A 16,304-nucleotide genomic window follows, 5' to 3' on the forward strand; every position below is an offset into this window, starting at 1 on the left:
GTGTCTAAATGTGGAGTGGAACGCATACTGAGATATATCACCCTCTAAAAGGGCATTTCGGATTGAAAACAATCGCTACTGTATATTAAAGGCTTGTTCCAAACCGAAGTGCTCAAAACTGGCCACTTAAAAGGGCTCAATGGAATGAAGGATGTCAAAGGGTACCGTACAACTGATGTATATTTCGGGCCCCCATAATCCATTGCACAGGGAAGTTGTTTGGTTAATTTATGCGTATTTTTTGCGTATAAATTGTATGGCATAATTTAGAGCCTCCTTATTGAAATGGGCCCCTGGTGTTGGTCAGTCATTTAGACCGAAATATTTGTTTAAAAAATCCCTATTCATCGAAATGGTATGAAACTTGATTACTTTTATGGCAGTTGCTGTGTGACCACAATAAATAAATAAATAAAAAAAACATGGACTTGATTCGAAAAAGCTAAATGGTTGTTTAAAAAAAGTCACACTTGTGTTGTTTGCAGTCATTGGGAATGAATGAGAAATACGCAAAAATGCAGAGAATTTTTTTGTGTACAAACTACAAATCATTCAACAAACCGTATAAGACCTAACTGGAAGAAACATTTATATCATATGTAGATCACAATAAAATTAAATATGACATTATTGGGATTATTTTGATTTAGAATTTCAACACATTGAGCCCCAAAGAATAACTGTACCTTCAGAAATTTCTTGTGAAATTGCCGACCACCCTGAAAGTAATTTTCCAATGTCACATTTTCCACTTGCACTTAAAAGCTAAAGTCTATGATTTCTCCTTTCACACTTGCTACATTATGGTACACAAACAGCTTGAGTTAAGGCCACTGTTGATGCTTTTAAGCAAGCTCTACTGTTCAGTTGCTTCAATGGATCTTCACCTATAGGCAATAAGCTTATCAAAGATCCATATAAAAGTCACAAACAATGGCAATAATTAATTTCCATTCTGTTTAACAGTACAAAATGCAAGATTTTTTTTCAATTAAATTTTTTTATTCATCTGTACACTATATATAAATGTAAATCACCATTTAAATACAAAAAAAAAGTTTTTAATATGCATGTAGTGTGCAATACTAACAAAGGCAGAAATGAATCACTAAAGTGAGAAATGAATAAATAACAAAACTTGATATATTCAGCAGTCTTGTAAAAAGTCTTGAGGATCTGTGCATATAAAATTAAAATTTCAAATCAAACTGGATTCTACCTTAGAATATCAGGAACATCAAAATAACGCCTAAACATGCCAAATAAAATTGTTCCAGGGGATTTTGTGATTGCAAGCACAAATGTACAAAACAAGGTATAGTCTAGTAAAAGAGGATTGAATGCTCTTCCTAAAAAATTACACTCCTGATAAAACTCCTAAAAACAAGTGGTAAAATAACTTTACGAGAGGCAGATATATTTTAAAGATCATCTGCAATGACAAATATGATAAGCATTTTCCAAATTTTTGGCATAACAGCTGCCAAATCTTAAGTTTTGTAGCAGCTGATCGCTTAGGTTAAATGGGTTAAACATTCTTGAGAGCACAGATCTCATAAGAACACAGAATTTGTATAAATACATATTTGGTTCAACAATGTTTGAGGTCTGCATTTATTATAAAGTCACAGGAGTGATATGAATAGTTTCAATGTTTTTCTCCCTTCTTCATATGGTTGGGAAACATCCTATATATTGCAGCCATCTTCATAAGGAGGGGGAAGCTCTGTCAAAAAGAAATAAAACCAAATTAATCACCATGTAACACTTCCACACCTAAAGCACAAACAAACATAATAATAATAATATGCAATTATAAACTTTAAATTTAATGAATTATATATAATATATAGATATATATACACATTTGAAATACAAATGTATATACTGTATGTGTGTGTGTGTGTGTTTATTTTTCAGATTATAGATTTCATATAACATGATCCATCCTTTACCTTTCCTTACCACTCAAAAGGTTTCAGTGGAATAATTATGTCATACCATGTGGATATGCTGAACTCCTATTGTTTGGAGGCAAGCTCGCTGAAGAGGACATTTGATTTGTGTCTTGAGGGATGGTGGATGAACTTAAGGGGGGTGCTGATGGGCCAAGGGAGCTCGGTTTCTGTTTGAAGCTGAGTCCAGGAGCGTAGCTGAATGCATTGGGAGACACTGGAGTCTGGGAACCATGCAGTGGACTTTTTGGCATTTCCTCACTGTAGTTAGCCACACCTGGGAGCTCTGGGTACAGATCAGAAGGAGGCGCACTGGGGGAAGTGTAGGAGCTGCGAGGCCTGGGTTTTGGTGCAGGTTTTGGGGTTGTGCGTGGTGGCAGGGTTTGAGGGGCAGATTCGGCGGGAGCAGCAACAGGAGAAGGGGCAGGGGCAGGGGTGGGGTTGTTACGTGGGGCTGGCATGGGTGGACCTGTCCGGGAGGGGGGAGGCTGAGTTGGATCAACTGCAACACTTCCAATGTAAATGGGAAGAGTTAATGACACCTCTGGGTATTTCAAATAGACCTGGAAAAGCAGAAATGAATATCAAGATGAGATCCAATGACAGGAAGGAAGCAGGAAATACCAAATGCAATTTGCATGAACTCCTGATAAAATGCACATCTCTGATATACATGTTACCAGTGATTATGTACAGTACAGCCACATATTATTTAACACTCCACAATGGAGAAAAATTCTTACAGAAAAAAAAGTGTCACACTTTAAATTACATTGTTATCTTAATATATGTGTGTAACAATAAATTCATTTAAATAATCACCTGAATATAGTAGCAGATCTGGATGAGGTTTCCATCAGTCAGGGAGGACAGCTGAAGAGGAGGTACAATAATCTGCTCTTTCCATTCAGTTTTTTGTCCACCCTTAACTCCAGGTCCTTCAACCTCTGCTACTGACCGCAAGTCATTTGTCGGCTTCTTGGTATTATACGTAATTTTCTAAAATGAAGAGATAAGCAACAGTGAGGATCATTTCATAATAACAGTACACTACTATTCAAATGTTAGGAGTCAGTAAGATATTTTCATGTTTTTTAAAGAAGTCACTTGTGGCTGCACTACAACTATAACGTTGTAATATTCTTACAATTTTAAATAACTGCTTTCTATCTTATGAGGTAATGTAATTTATTCTTGTAATCACCTATATGAATTTTTAGCAGCCACTACTCCAGTCTTCAGTATTACATTGTCATTCTGAAATCATTATTTGATGCTCAAAAAACATTTATTATCAGTGTTGCGCCGCTTAATATTCAGGATTCTTTGATCAATGTAATGTTAATTTTGTAACAATGTAAAAGTCTTACTGACCCTGAAATACTGACTTTACTGAATTGTTTTAACTAACTAAAAACATTTGTTCTTAAAATAAAATGTAATGTTGTTAGTGTCATTTTACCTGCATTAGACTAGCAACCACATGACCTGTTGACTTCTCAGATTTGTTTTCAATCTCAGCGAATACTTTAATGATCTCTCCAGCGATATATCCTCGCATGTTGGTCTTAGCTTTCAGCTCCACTGTCCCATTCTTCACAAGCATGTATGAGAAATTCTTGGTTACAGAAGATGAGCTAGGTTCCTGAACAAAGAAAATATTAAAAAGCATAGTAATGTAAATCACTGGTAGTAAACCATATAGTACAATTAGCATATAAGATATCAGAATTAAGGATATTCAAATGAGTGGTTGTTTACTTTTTGCCAGTTTGGCCTATGGAGTTCTATATAGCACATTTACCTGTATACCAGGTATTTCATTCAGGTTGACTGTGTTCGTCATAGAGAAGGGCTTCTCTATCTTGTAGTCTTTTGCAAAACGAGGTGTGTCTATGAAAGCCCGAACTCTGTATATAATCTGTCCATAAGGCCCTTCAAATGATGTTGGTGCAGCAGCTACAAAAGAGAGGATTAGAGAGGTTTGTGGATCTGCCCTGCAGGTGCAGATAAATGAATGGAAAAAAGAGAGGCCAATGCTAATAATTTAGTTACTTCTCATAACCAAAGTTTGGACTTTTGCATTAGAACAATGTTCTTTTCAAGTAAAAGGCCGGGTGCATTATCCAATAAGCACAAATATTTTTTGAAAGGCTGAAAACCACAAAAGCCAATGTTACAGCATGAGAGTGCCGATGTTCGGTTAGGGGGATCTGAAAAGTCTCAGATAATAGACAAACAGCAGATGGAGGTTTCAAATAGCAGCTCCGGACAATACGAGCAGTGATGGGCTAGATGGGTTGGCATGTGTCTTAGCTTCACATTGTGAAAAGAGTGGATAAAATGAACCGAAAGGAATGCAGTTCCACTTTTAGCTGTATGAAAATTAACTACCTTCCAAACTTTTTTTAATTTTACGTTACAAAAAAATGCTACTTTTTAATATATGCTGTTCTTTCAAACAATCTATTTATCAAATAACCCTTAAAAAAAATGTATCACAGTTTCCACAAAAATATTAAATAGCACAAGCATTTTCAACAATGACATAAGAAATCTCTCTTGAGCACCAAATCAGCATATTAGAATGATTTCTGCAGGATCATGTGATACTGAAAACTGGAGAAATGACTGCTGGAAATGTTGTATTTGGTTATACAAAGATGACATTGACTTTTTTTAATGTTGTTCTGTTGCCGTGGATAAACATAAACAGTGGTTAATCTCTGACACGACTTGAAGGAATGTGGGGTGACAGGTCAGCTCAATTACATAAACACGTCTCTCACCTGGCAAGAGAAACTTAAAGGGAAAACTGTGTTCGCCATCTTTCAGAGTCCCTGAGAAACAGACAGAGAGAAACTGTAAGGGATTTGAACAAGCATCCTACCATTTAATGTGTGAGCGAGACCATGACTCCTGTGTACCTTTATCTGCTATTGAGACTGAGCTGCTGAAGTACTGTTCCTCCTCTGTCCAGTCTGTGTCATTTGATTTGCTGGTCACTCCACAGAAGCCCTGGCAGTTCACTTTGATTTCTGATTATAAAATAAGACATAGTTTCAGTCAAAATAATCAAGCAGTGACCCCAGACCCTTTTTACTGGGACACGAGCCCCCAGAAAAATACTGCTGTACCCCACTAAAATTTTAGTGATAAATCCTTATGTCAATGAAGATTACTGTACCAACCCGAGAATCCTTCTTTGTGATAATCAGCTGTTTAGAATCAGAACTAATATTCTTGCACACTTTCTTGCTAGGGTTCTGTGTTACAGTACTGATTAAAAACTAGGACAACCCTGGTGACAAGAAATGCATCACTGCGCGAGGTTATGTTGAATTCCTGACAACAGCTAGGCTTTTTAAAAGAATATTTCATTAGGGTCAGTACATGATGACTGGGATTTACCTGGGACCAAGATGACAACATTGTTCCTTTATTGAAACTTAAATTGACGTCACTACAACTTTACCAGCAGGACGTTTCATTAAAACATTCAGACTGCCATAGTACCAGACATTTGCTATCAACAAAGGAGGCCCAGGACACACACATAGCATCAAGGTTAGAGAACTTACTTCTTATTTCTCAATACATGTTCTGCAACCTTTTGAGTCATTGTTACAGGAAAATAAAACATCTTGCTGCATGACGAAATTAACATTGGGGACAGGAGAAATGTTTTGCAATTCAATTTTTGGTAACACTTTCTATAAAGCCCGTTTTTATAACACATTATAAGTGTATTCTTATTTATAAGTGGCCTTTGTTTTCTTTAAACAAAAGTAAAGAAACATGTTAACAATGGCAAGATATTAGACTCATAATACATTATAACTATGGGAAATATAATCCATTGTAAGTTAAGTAGATACATTGTGTATTATAAATCACCACACTCTTAAAAGCTACGCTATAACCACAAATAAGTAAATATTATAATGCATTAAAACTATTGTTATGATTACTCATAACAATAGTTTGAGATGAGATGATACAACATATTATACATTCGCTATAAAGCCTTTAGAAAACTCTTATAATGTATTATAAATATGAGCTTCATTTATAGTTACCAAATTTGTATTTTTAACAAGGAAAACCTGACAATATTTTACTTTTACAGTTGTTATATACATGACTAGTTTAATGAAAATCTAAATATACTTAAAATAGTGTGTAAACATAACTAATCTGAAAAATATCAAAGTAATAAAAAGCAATCTGCAACAAAACACTGGGCTATTTTACAAACTAAAATGAATCCCCAACGCAACCCCTGATAGATTTACATGCAAATTAATACAGACACTTTATAAAAGATATTAGAGTGTGAACGCTTGTATGTATTAGTCTTTTTGTCCATTTCTTTCTTTGAAACCCTTGTCTTGGTGATTCTATTTCTTTGCTGTGCTTTATTTCTTACACTTCCCTTTTCTCTCTCTCTCTTACCCCAAGACACACATAAGCAACCATGGGACATATGTCAGAAGAGACTCCAGTAAGAAACTTGGTGAACAACAACAACACCTGGAATCTAAAGATCTCATGATCGGTCACTCTGACTTATTGAACAGAATAAGAGTGGTACTATACTGACACAAAATAACTGATGTATAGGTAGAAAATGTAAAAAAAAAAAAAATTATAAAACAAAACATCAGCTATTGATTAATAAACCTGAAGAGAGGGCAAAATAAACAAGAATAAGTTAAGAAAAAAAAAAACTACTTTAACAATTTAATATAAAAAAGGATTAATAAATTAAGATTAAAATGTATATATATTTTCGGCTGATTTCTCCATTAACTTGTAATGGTGACTGTGTCTGATTGTTACTATTGTTGTCCTTGATCCGGAATGTGAGCGAACCAGTCCGGTGAGTATTCTTCATCATCAACATCTCGGCTCAAACAATAGACCAGCCCCAAACCACTGACATAACCACATGACTTGCTTTCTCATATTACTGTAAAACTCATCATTATACCTGGTGTAACTTTTTTTCGAACCATCATCTGATTGCACTCTTGACTCGTTTTAGTCTTATCACATTTGCCCAGCCCAGAGGAGTTCTCAAAACGTGTGAAAACAAACACACTTTTAATTACACTTCCTTGTTCACACTGATAGTTGTTTTTTACCAATGTATTTATTTACACAGAAATGATGTCATTTTATGGATATTCAGAGACATTTCACCTTGATCCCATGGCCAAGACAAGGCCCAAAGTCAAACAGTAGCTGCATTGTCTTTCTTGGCAGTAGATTTGGCTGGTTATTCTTATATTTGTTTTATGGGTGTAGATACACAAGTCAGTGCTCTATATATCTGTATAATGGATATGAAAATACATTCGATATGCATATTGAAAGTAACAAAGCCTTGTACTTTTTTGACAGCTAGTCATATTAACTGATGCCCAAACATGCCCAAACCTATTCTGCACATATCAGAAAAGACACATATTACTGGGTTCTTTAAAGCTTACATTCCTTCAAGTATCTCAATCACCGCAGTTTTATTTTGTGATAATCAAACATTTTACAGCATATGTAATTCAGACTGTTAGGTTTAGCGGCGTCAGGAAATCTGACCGTATCATGCACAGGTAGAAAAGCACTGAGACTAGGGCGAAACAGGTGCTGGTATCAACATGTAGTGGGTGAGAAGCACTACCCTTTTTTTTTGTACCAAGCAGTCTGACTAGTATTACAGCAAATTGTTTTTATGTATGATATTGAGAGCAGATTTGAAAATTGGATTTGTTGGAGGATTTAAAAGATGTTTCAAGTTCTAATGATCGACTCACTGCTGAAGGTTCAAAGTATAAATATGCAAACTATGCGCTCGGAAAAATGCCCATGTTTTAAAACCATATGTTTGTTTCCTTGAAATATTTTTCCTTGACAAATCTTTTGTGAAATACGGGTCTTCATACACTTTTTAGATTTTCTTAGTCGCTGTTTTAAAATGCTGAAACTGATAAACCGATACTGCGGTAAGTTCACCTGGCAAGGTATTGAGAAACAGAGTAGAGTAGCCTAGGCTATAAACAATTATTTCAACGTGTTTATTAACATAGTCCTTAAACAACCGGTTAATGGTTTTCACGGAAATTTCTGAAATCTAACACAAAAACGAAAGATGTGAGCGGTTTATGAACTACTTCGCTATGGCATGTCAGTAAAAGATTCGCCACGAGTTTCGCTCACAACAGTCCTCGATGCGCGCGCCTAACATTTAAAGTTACTTCTAATACACAAGCGGGGTACTTTAAGAAGTGAACATGTTTCGAAACTTTTAAAAATCATCTAGAGAAAACACAATGGGTGGCTGCGGTCGGTTTGCGATCGTTTGGAGTCTTTTGTTTACTTACCTTTACATTGTATTGGCTGTGCAGTTGAGATTTTCAGAATTCCGGAGACGGATTCACCTGGACTATAAACTGTTTTGTTGTTATTAAGAGTTATTTCGAATACCTGAAGCTTCCCCATTCTGTTCTTTATCCACCTCGAACAGGTGGGTGAGCGAAACTGCTCGACAAGGAAAGGAAGTGCTTACCTGTGGCCGACGTCACGCAGATAATGTCCTGACGTCACTCGGAGTCCAGAAAAAACAATCACATAAACTGATTCACATGAATTTACTGGTGTTTCAGGCCATCTGGATTACTTCCTCTCAAAGATTGCTCCTCTTCAGAAATAGAGAATATTCCAATTAAACATAATTGACATATTAAAAAAAAAAAAAAAAACAGAGGAGTCAGTAAAATTTTTAACCAATTATTGAAAAAACTAAAAATAAATGTAATTTGTGGTTATTGAGGGACATCTCAATATTTGGGCTGGTTTTACTGTCAAAGGGCGAAAGGTAGGCTATATCTAGATCTGTTTATACATTATTATGGTTAGATGTGCCTCCCAAGATTATTAAAGATATAGATCAGATTCTTTATAAAAAAAATTGGAGAAAAAAAACACATTATTTAAAAAATAATAATAATAAGGTAATTTGTAATCCTAAAGAGCAAGGGGACTGGAGGTCTTAGATTATAATACTCTCAAATACACTTTTAAAATGAAATGGTTGATAGAGTTTATGAAGAATACAGAAAGTCCTTGGAATGTATTTCCTTATTATATATTTAATTCTCTTGGAGGCATAGACATTTTGTTTAAATAAAATTTTATGTTGACAGAATTCCTGTTAAATTGGCCGGTTTTCACAGACAAGCCCTGTTAGCATGGAAATTGGTGTATAAGCACAATTTTTCACCCAACAATTATTTATATTGAATAACAAAGACATATTATTTAAAAACAAATCTTCATTCTAACATAATTGGTTCAAGGAAGGCATTCTTTTAATAAGACTGTTAATTAATTCCAATGGGTACTTGTTGTCGTATACTGAATTTCTTCAGAAATTTCAATTACCAGTTAAACCAAGATAATTTGCTATTGTTTTTGATGTTACTTTTTTTAATGTAATTTAGAAGATGTCAGCATGGTTAATCAATGTGGAAACATTTTCATTGAAAATATTGATGTTTTAAAACAACAGTGTTACAATAAGAATAGCCTTTAAGGAATGCTCTTTGTTCTGTGTCCTTACTTGGAGCAAGATTTTATTTGGTAATATCTCTTGGGTTAAGGCATGGAAACTTCCAAATAAGTTTTGTATCAATAACAACATTAAGGAATTGTTTTACAAAATACTTCATAGAATTTATCCTGATAAGCATGTTTTGGAAAGATTTAACCTTTATATTTCATATATCTGTTTAATATTGTGTGGTCAAGAAAAAGAAACTTTTTTTCATTTTTTTTTTTCATTGTATTTATTCTAGATTATTTTGGAAGGAGAATGGAGTCTATGATAGTAATGTGTATATTTGATTTAATTTCTTATACAGAATTTGAACCGTAAAGAACAACATATCATACAGTTGTTTATTTTGCAAGGAAAATTCCATATACATAAGAAAAAGTGGGCTCAATGTAAACCAAATTTTGAACATTTTATAAATGACTTTAAATGATATGTAAATCTCTTGAAAAAAAAAAAAAATAGAACGTAATGCTTTTTTTTCTCTCTCTCTTTTTTCTTTTCATTGTGGCACCTAATGTTATTTGATCATGTGAATATGTAATATCTCACGATCTTGTGGCATTGGATTAATAAAGCATTTCAAAAAACATAAACTGACTCACTTCTTAAATCTCTTTTTATTATAGTACAAATAAGAAAAGGACATTTTAATGCTTGATGTTTTAAAAAATGTTTACACGGCTACTTTTTACAAAGCATTACCACATTACAAATCTAAACAGGTCTTTCTGTTTATTTAGTTCCAGACACATATTAGCATTGCTGGTTATTTGAAATGTCAATACAAAATATGAGTTTTATTTATACCGTCTGAAAGGTTCGGCTCAATAAGGCTTTCAAAGCTTCTTTCTGCATGTAGTTATCATTAGCATGTTTTGAAGGGTTGGTTATTTTAACCATTTTTAATGCATTCTACAGCAATAATGTTAGCAGAAACTGTAAAAACAGTGAAGGCCACAGTAACATTTTCTGTCAAATTCACAAAACCATTGCAAGACTACACTTAAAATAGGATAAAATAGCCTTATAAAATAGGATAATACAGGACAAATAAATATATTAAGGCCAAAAAGATTTTAAGTGTAATCTTGCAGTAGACTGCTTATCAAAGCACCATTAAAGATACCATGAAATCAAAATGGAGTGTGTTTTGGACATTACGTTCATATGCCCATATAATCTTTAACTTCCCCTTCCAGTTGTCTCTTCTATGATGGCACGTTCACTTGCGTGACAGCAGAACATTTTATCACAATTTCCATTTCATGCTGACTTACCTAATGCCCTAAGAGACAGTAGAAAACACAATTTCTGTTTACACTTTAAATTGTTGTTTCTGGCTCAGTTTTGTTTTCGACATTCTGTCTGCCTCCTATTACTCTAAGAGATCTTCTGAATGCTTTGGTAAAATTACTTGAGCCAAAAAAGTAAATGAGGGGATCCAAACAGCAGTTGATTCCTGCCACTATATAGCATGCATAATATGCTGTTTCCAATTGCAACATGAGACTGCATTTAGTAGGATGATACTTTTTCACAACTACTCCTATAGTCCGAACAACATTGAGAGGAAGAAAGCAGAGGCCAAATATGACTAGACATATCCCTATCATCCTCAAGGACTTAGTCTTGACTGCTTGGCCTTTAAAAGAATTTATGTTAATGCGGGACACTGAGCTTGCCAGGCGACTGTAGCAAAATACTGATATACTTAAGGGTAAAATACACCAGAAGAAGAAAATCACAAAGTTAATAGTGAAGTAAGCATCTGTCAGAGTTTTCTGATGAATAGAAAGACACCGCTCATGTGTTGCTTCATTGGTAACAGGAAGCAGCCATCCATAGAAAATGCCAATTGTTATCAGTAAACACCAAATCCCAATACACAGCTTCTTCACAAATACCTTCCTTTTTATCAACGAGGAGCGGTTGAAGTGAACCACAAACACATATCGATGAATGCTAATGAGTGTGAGGAAGATCACACTACCATTGAAGTGGATGCTGAGCACAGCGATCTTCAGCTGGCAGGCGAATTTCCCAAAAATCCAGTTGCTATCCATGGCAAAGTACACTGCCATCAGTGGGGTGAGTGGAGTGATGATGGCGTCAGAAAGAGCCAGATTAAACTGCAGAACGGCTCCAGAGTTCCATTTGTGAATGCGGCAGGTGAAGACCCACAGGCTGAATCCATTGAGCAGAAGGCCCAGCAGATAGACCAGACTGAGGACCACAACCAGAGAAATGTGCTGAGGCTCAGGAGCGCATACATTCCCATGGATTGTGTTGTGTGGAAGGGTGCTGTTCATCTTAGAAGAATGGCACTGTGCAGAAGAAAAAAAAAAAGAGTGCAATGTTGGTCAGATTTGAAATATTGCAAATAGATGAACTGAATGTACGGAAAGCCCTGAACCACTATGTGAAAAATACAATTTCAAGTTGGGAGGTAAAAAAAAAATACGTATCTTAGATCCTTCCTGTGCCTTAGTCATAAGATTTTTTTTCTTTTTTCCCTCTCTCTTTCTCTATATTTTTCCCCCTCCAAAAATATTTTTTCTCTCTCATTAAAAAAAAAATCGGAAAAGGAGAAGAAGGTTTTTGAACAGAGACAAAAAGTTTTGAACAGCGAAAGTGTTTTTTGGAAAGAAAAGAGAGAGAGAGAGAGAGAATCTTAGGACATAGGTTCAGAATGGAACTAAGACACTGTATTGTGTCAAACCCTCTAAATGTCTAAAAACAACAATTTAATTAAAAGGTTTTTAAACTCTATTTGAATTAAATAACTGATGTCTTATTTAGGAGTTTTACCTGTAAATGCCATCTGAAATCACATAATCAGGCTGAGCATTCTATGTTTAGGTTCAGTAATTTTGCAGTGTATAGGTTCTTTTCTATGCCGTTAAAGTGAAATCAATGAACATAAATATAGGAGCCTGATAAATTTACTAATTTTAGATGAAAATTTCAGATGGCACTTAGAGGCTTTTGCGTCTTAAACTCTTCATACACACACACACACACACGTTTGAATAATAACACAGAACACTTACCAGGTCAAGCAACACTCCCCTCAAAATGCAATGAAATATGTAAATTGTATGACGAAGTGACTATATGAAACACACAGTTTTACCTGAACATTTCAGTATAAGTGTACATGATAAAAAGGAACCAAGACAGGATTTCCTTTTATTATTCAGCAGTCATTGACATAAACTCCACCCTTATCCACCAATACCACAACTTCATCAGTGAGGTGCTTTAAGAACATCCACCTCATGATTCATGGATTCTAAGACGCTTTAAAGAAGGTATAACCAATTTTGCATGCAAGTGGTCTGATGTTTTGCTTACGAATTGAATGTCAATGAAGTAAAAATAATTCTATAACAATAAATAATCTTATCAGCTGCACTTCAGCACAATCATTAACAAACATAATCAGTCACTTCATAAAAGTAATAGTAATAAAAAAAAATAACGTATTAAATTAATTAAATATAAGCCTATATGTGAAATTCCACTGCAATTAAAAAAAAAGTTATTTGCAATATCAGCACAAATTGCCAACACACACAAACACACACATATGTACTTGTCCACTGTTGTGGCTAGTGTGAAGAAGGGACATCGAGCACACTAGATGACTGTAGATCACAGAAACAATGAATGCTAGAAGTAATCCAGAAATGAGGACAGTGATGTTTACAATGAAATAAAAGTCAGTGCTGTCCTTGGTGAATGCTGAGGCATAAAGTGTGATTGTCCACTGTGCTTGTGGCTAAAATCTCTGCTCCTTTAAACCAATACAAAAAGCCATTCTCCAACACAGAGCTTCTGGACAAAGTCCTTACGATTAATGTAAGAGTCCTGGTTGAACCACGACCACATAGCGGTGAATGCTAATGAGAGTCAGAAGCAGAACTCATAAAATAATGAGTTTAAAATAATGCAGAAAATAATGTTTGCAACTTATAATGTTTAATTAAATCAATAAAAAAAATTATTGATAACTTTGAAAATTAGGCAGTGTATTGAATTATGTTGAAATTAGTTAGAACAACTTTGTATTTTTGTTTGCACATATGAATGAAAATTCCACTGTTCCACAAAATACTGCACTATACTAAACCTGTACCACAAAATCGGTATACAAATATAGATATAATAAATATTGCAACAGTGTTTATTTAAAATATTATAACACTAAAAGGAACGACAGCAGCATATAAATATTAAAGAATGCACACAGTAATTAGCATCATCTAAAACAAAATGAGTGCAGTATAGTTGTTGTTGAGCCTGACTTCTGTTTTTAGAGTGTTTGATTAGAACACGTAGTCGTGGAATAAGGAATCTAAACAATGATTAACACTTCAAAACAGACTTTACTGAGAACACAGAAGTTGAACACCACATTGCACAAGACAATAACCAACAAAGGACAGAACCGAATAGGGAGTATACAGAGGTGGACAGTAATTAGTACATTTACTGGATTACTGTACTTTAATACCCTTCTTGAGTATCTGTACTTTTCTTGAGTATTATTTTTTCTAGAAACTTTTGACTTTAACTTCACTACATTTGAAAGACAGATATCATACTTTTTATTCCACTACATTTCTATGAAGTTCCTCAAAGTAGAAAGTTGTTACTATAGCAGCTTTGAAGCAATCTTTAACAGACATGTTGCAGACATAGGTGTGCTTTCTGGGTTGTTAATCAGTAACAACTAATGAGAACTCATAACAGTTATGACAGGAATATAACTGTAACAGTTATCTAGCGATCTGTTCATTTATTTTATGTTGGACACATAACTTTTTTTTAAATAAATTAATGGGTTAAACTTTTACGTTAAGTCTGTGCACACAAATTTATTTAGGTTTATATAGCAACAAATAATGTTATTGTTTTTATGAAAATAATAGTTCTAACCTAAGATGACTCTTGGGTAAAATCCCCCATGACGTTGCTGGTATTTTATCATTTTATTTTACAATCCTTATTGCAGTTATTTTTACTAATTCTGTTTCAGACATATTCATTGTTCATCACTGAGTGTAATCATTCCTTCTGAATTCATGGCCTTTTGCATCAAATAGAACTATAAATGTGTTTTATAAAGAGGACTCAAGTGTGAAAACACCTTCAGATACAGCTACAGAAAGAATCTAGAAGATACAGATCTTCATGATATTTAATAAACCAGATTTAAAGGTCATCTGAGGTAAACAGATGCTTTGAATATTAACATTTATGAATGGTTCCACAATAGAAAACTGGTGCCAAACAAAAAAAAAAATCTGCAATACATAAGAATATGTAACTACATTATTTTTTTTTTAACCTTTGAGTCGATCCAAGAGAAGCCTGAATGATAGCAGGAAACAATAATTCTGAACACTTCTGTAAGGCATCATATATGGCCACTGAAGACTTCCTGTGAACATTTAAAACATATTTCCTTTAGATCTAAGGGACCAAGGTGTTTGATGCTATCTTTAATGTAGGTGACATAAAGCTTGCAAAAAAGGTTCAAACAAACTTGAACTGCAAAAGCGTAACTTTTTAAGAGCATGCTAAAGAGTTAAGTAAATGCATTAGGCCTATATGCTTTCTACATAGCTCATCAAGTCAACAGTGATATTTAGTTTTTTATGTAACAGTTTCACAACTATTTAAAGATCATCAAATACACACTTAGTCTGATTTAGATGGTAAGTTCTTTTTTAAATCAAGTGTTTCTTTATAACTGCCAATGATGTGACGCTTGCTACAGGCCACTCACAAATCAAGTGAAAAGTCATAAAAGTCCGGGGATGGCTTGAATGCCCACAAAAAGTGCACTAATGCCATGCATAACTAATTACATAGTAAATAGTTAGTTGCCAACTGTGACAATTAACTACCTGAGCCAGGATGAAGATAAAACCAGCCAAGTCACCTAGTCGCTTGATCTGGAGAGGAGTCAGAAAGGATGACATCTCATTCTCAATTGATGGCGAGGAAATCCCATGCCTTATAGATCAACCAGTGAGTAGTTTAGAAAGGCTTTTTACAGAAGACATGCCCGACAAGCACATACGCAAACTCAAGGTCTGGTGTTACTGATTCACCCTGTACCATCATCTAATGTGGCCCCTCAAACTGTGTGACATCACCTCATCAGCAGTCCAGAAGACTGACTCAAAGCCTGCTAACAACTACATCTGGAAATGACTGCCCCGAAGTCTGTCAAACACAGCCCTGTTTGAAAAAAACAACCTGAGGCTCCCAATGAAATCCATCAGTTTAGGCCACATTTTTGAACAGAGTAGTGGGGAAAATGTTGACATTGAGGTCATGTGTCAGAAGAGAAAATGTTGTCAGCATATGAAAACATTCTGCAGAAAGAGTCTATGGAGCAGGCCTTGGGCAGCTGTAACATTCGACGAATAATGAAATGAGGCAGCCTTGGTGCTGCGAGGCAAGTATGATGTTGTCCGAACTGACAGAACAGGGTCGAGTAGACTGAATTACCAGGACATTTGAGACTTGCAAACTAGATGGTAACACAGGAACTATTTACAAGATTAAAATGCTTTTACATTTTCATACGTTTAAATGTCTGAGGCCATACTGAAAATCTGTGATGTTATTTTATTTTAAAACTTATAAATTTGAAGTTGAAGAATGTAAGGCAAGGAAACACGGTGACATAAAATAATTTAGAGCTTCTGTTAAAC

At 34.7% G+C, this 16,304-nt stretch overlaps 2 protein-coding genes across 3 annotated transcripts; both read right to left on the minus strand.

Moving 5' to 3' along the window:
* Positions 1-989: 989 nt before the first annotated feature.
* LOC113074257 (arrestin domain-containing protein 1-like) lies at positions 990-8,535 on the minus strand. Of its 2 annotated transcripts, none has more exons than XM_026247027.1 (8): positions 8,339-8,535; positions 4,883-4,993; positions 4,745-4,795; positions 3,760-3,914; positions 3,418-3,600; positions 2,778-2,954; positions 1,956-2,518; positions 990-1,726 (listed from the first exon to the last, which is right to left on the minus strand). In XM_026247027.1, the coding sequence occupies exons 1-7, from the start codon at positions 8,454-8,456 to the stop codon at positions 1,991-1,993; spliced, it is 1,323 nt and encodes a 440-aa protein (XP_026102812.1). In that variant the 5' UTR covers positions 8,457-8,535; the 3' UTR covers positions 990-1,726; positions 1,956-1,990. The 2 variants fall into 2 exon arrangements, with proteins under 2 accessions (XP_026102812.1, XP_026102804.1); XM_026247019.1 differs by having other exon boundaries at positions 991-1,726; positions 2,002-2,518; positions 8,339-8,534.
* Positions 8,536-10,024: 1,489 nt separating this feature from the next.
* Positions 10,025-12,772, minus strand: LOC113074273 (P2Y purinoceptor 4-like). The gene is made up of 2 exons (XM_026247037.1): positions 12,624-12,772; positions 10,025-11,897 (listed from the first exon to the last, which is right to left on the minus strand). The coding sequence occupies exon 2, from the start codon at positions 11,880-11,882 to the stop codon at positions 10,896-10,898; it is 987 nt and encodes a 328-aa protein (XP_026102822.1). The 5' UTR covers positions 11,883-11,897; positions 12,624-12,772; the 3' UTR covers positions 10,025-10,895.
* Positions 12,773-16,304: the final 3,532 nt, after the last annotated feature.

Source organism: Carassius auratus, chromosome 5, assembly GCF_003368295.1.
Source record: "Carassius auratus strain Wakin chromosome 5, ASM336829v1, whole genome shotgun sequence".
NCBI classification, from domain to species: Eukaryota; Metazoa; Chordata; class Actinopteri; order Cypriniformes; family Cyprinidae; genus Carassius; species Carassius auratus.

Bases quoted from the DNA above. Each gene is read 5' to 3' on its own strand.
- LOC113074257 (XM_026247019.1), bottom strand. From the start codon at position 8,456: ATGGGGAAGCTTCAGGTATTCGAAATAACTCTTAATAACAACAAAACA. The intron at 2,955-3,417 runs GTAAAATGACAC...TCTTCATTTTAG, and splicing joins TGGTTGCTAGTCTAATGCAG to AAAATTACGTATAATACCAA. The intron at 2,519-2,777 runs GTGATTATTTAA...CTGCTTTTCCAG, and splicing joins AGATCTGCTACTATATTCAG to GTCTATTTGAAATACCCAGA.
- LOC113074273 (XM_026247037.1), bottom strand. From the start codon at position 11,882: ATGAACAGCACCCTTCCACACAACACAATCCATGGGAATGTATGCGCT.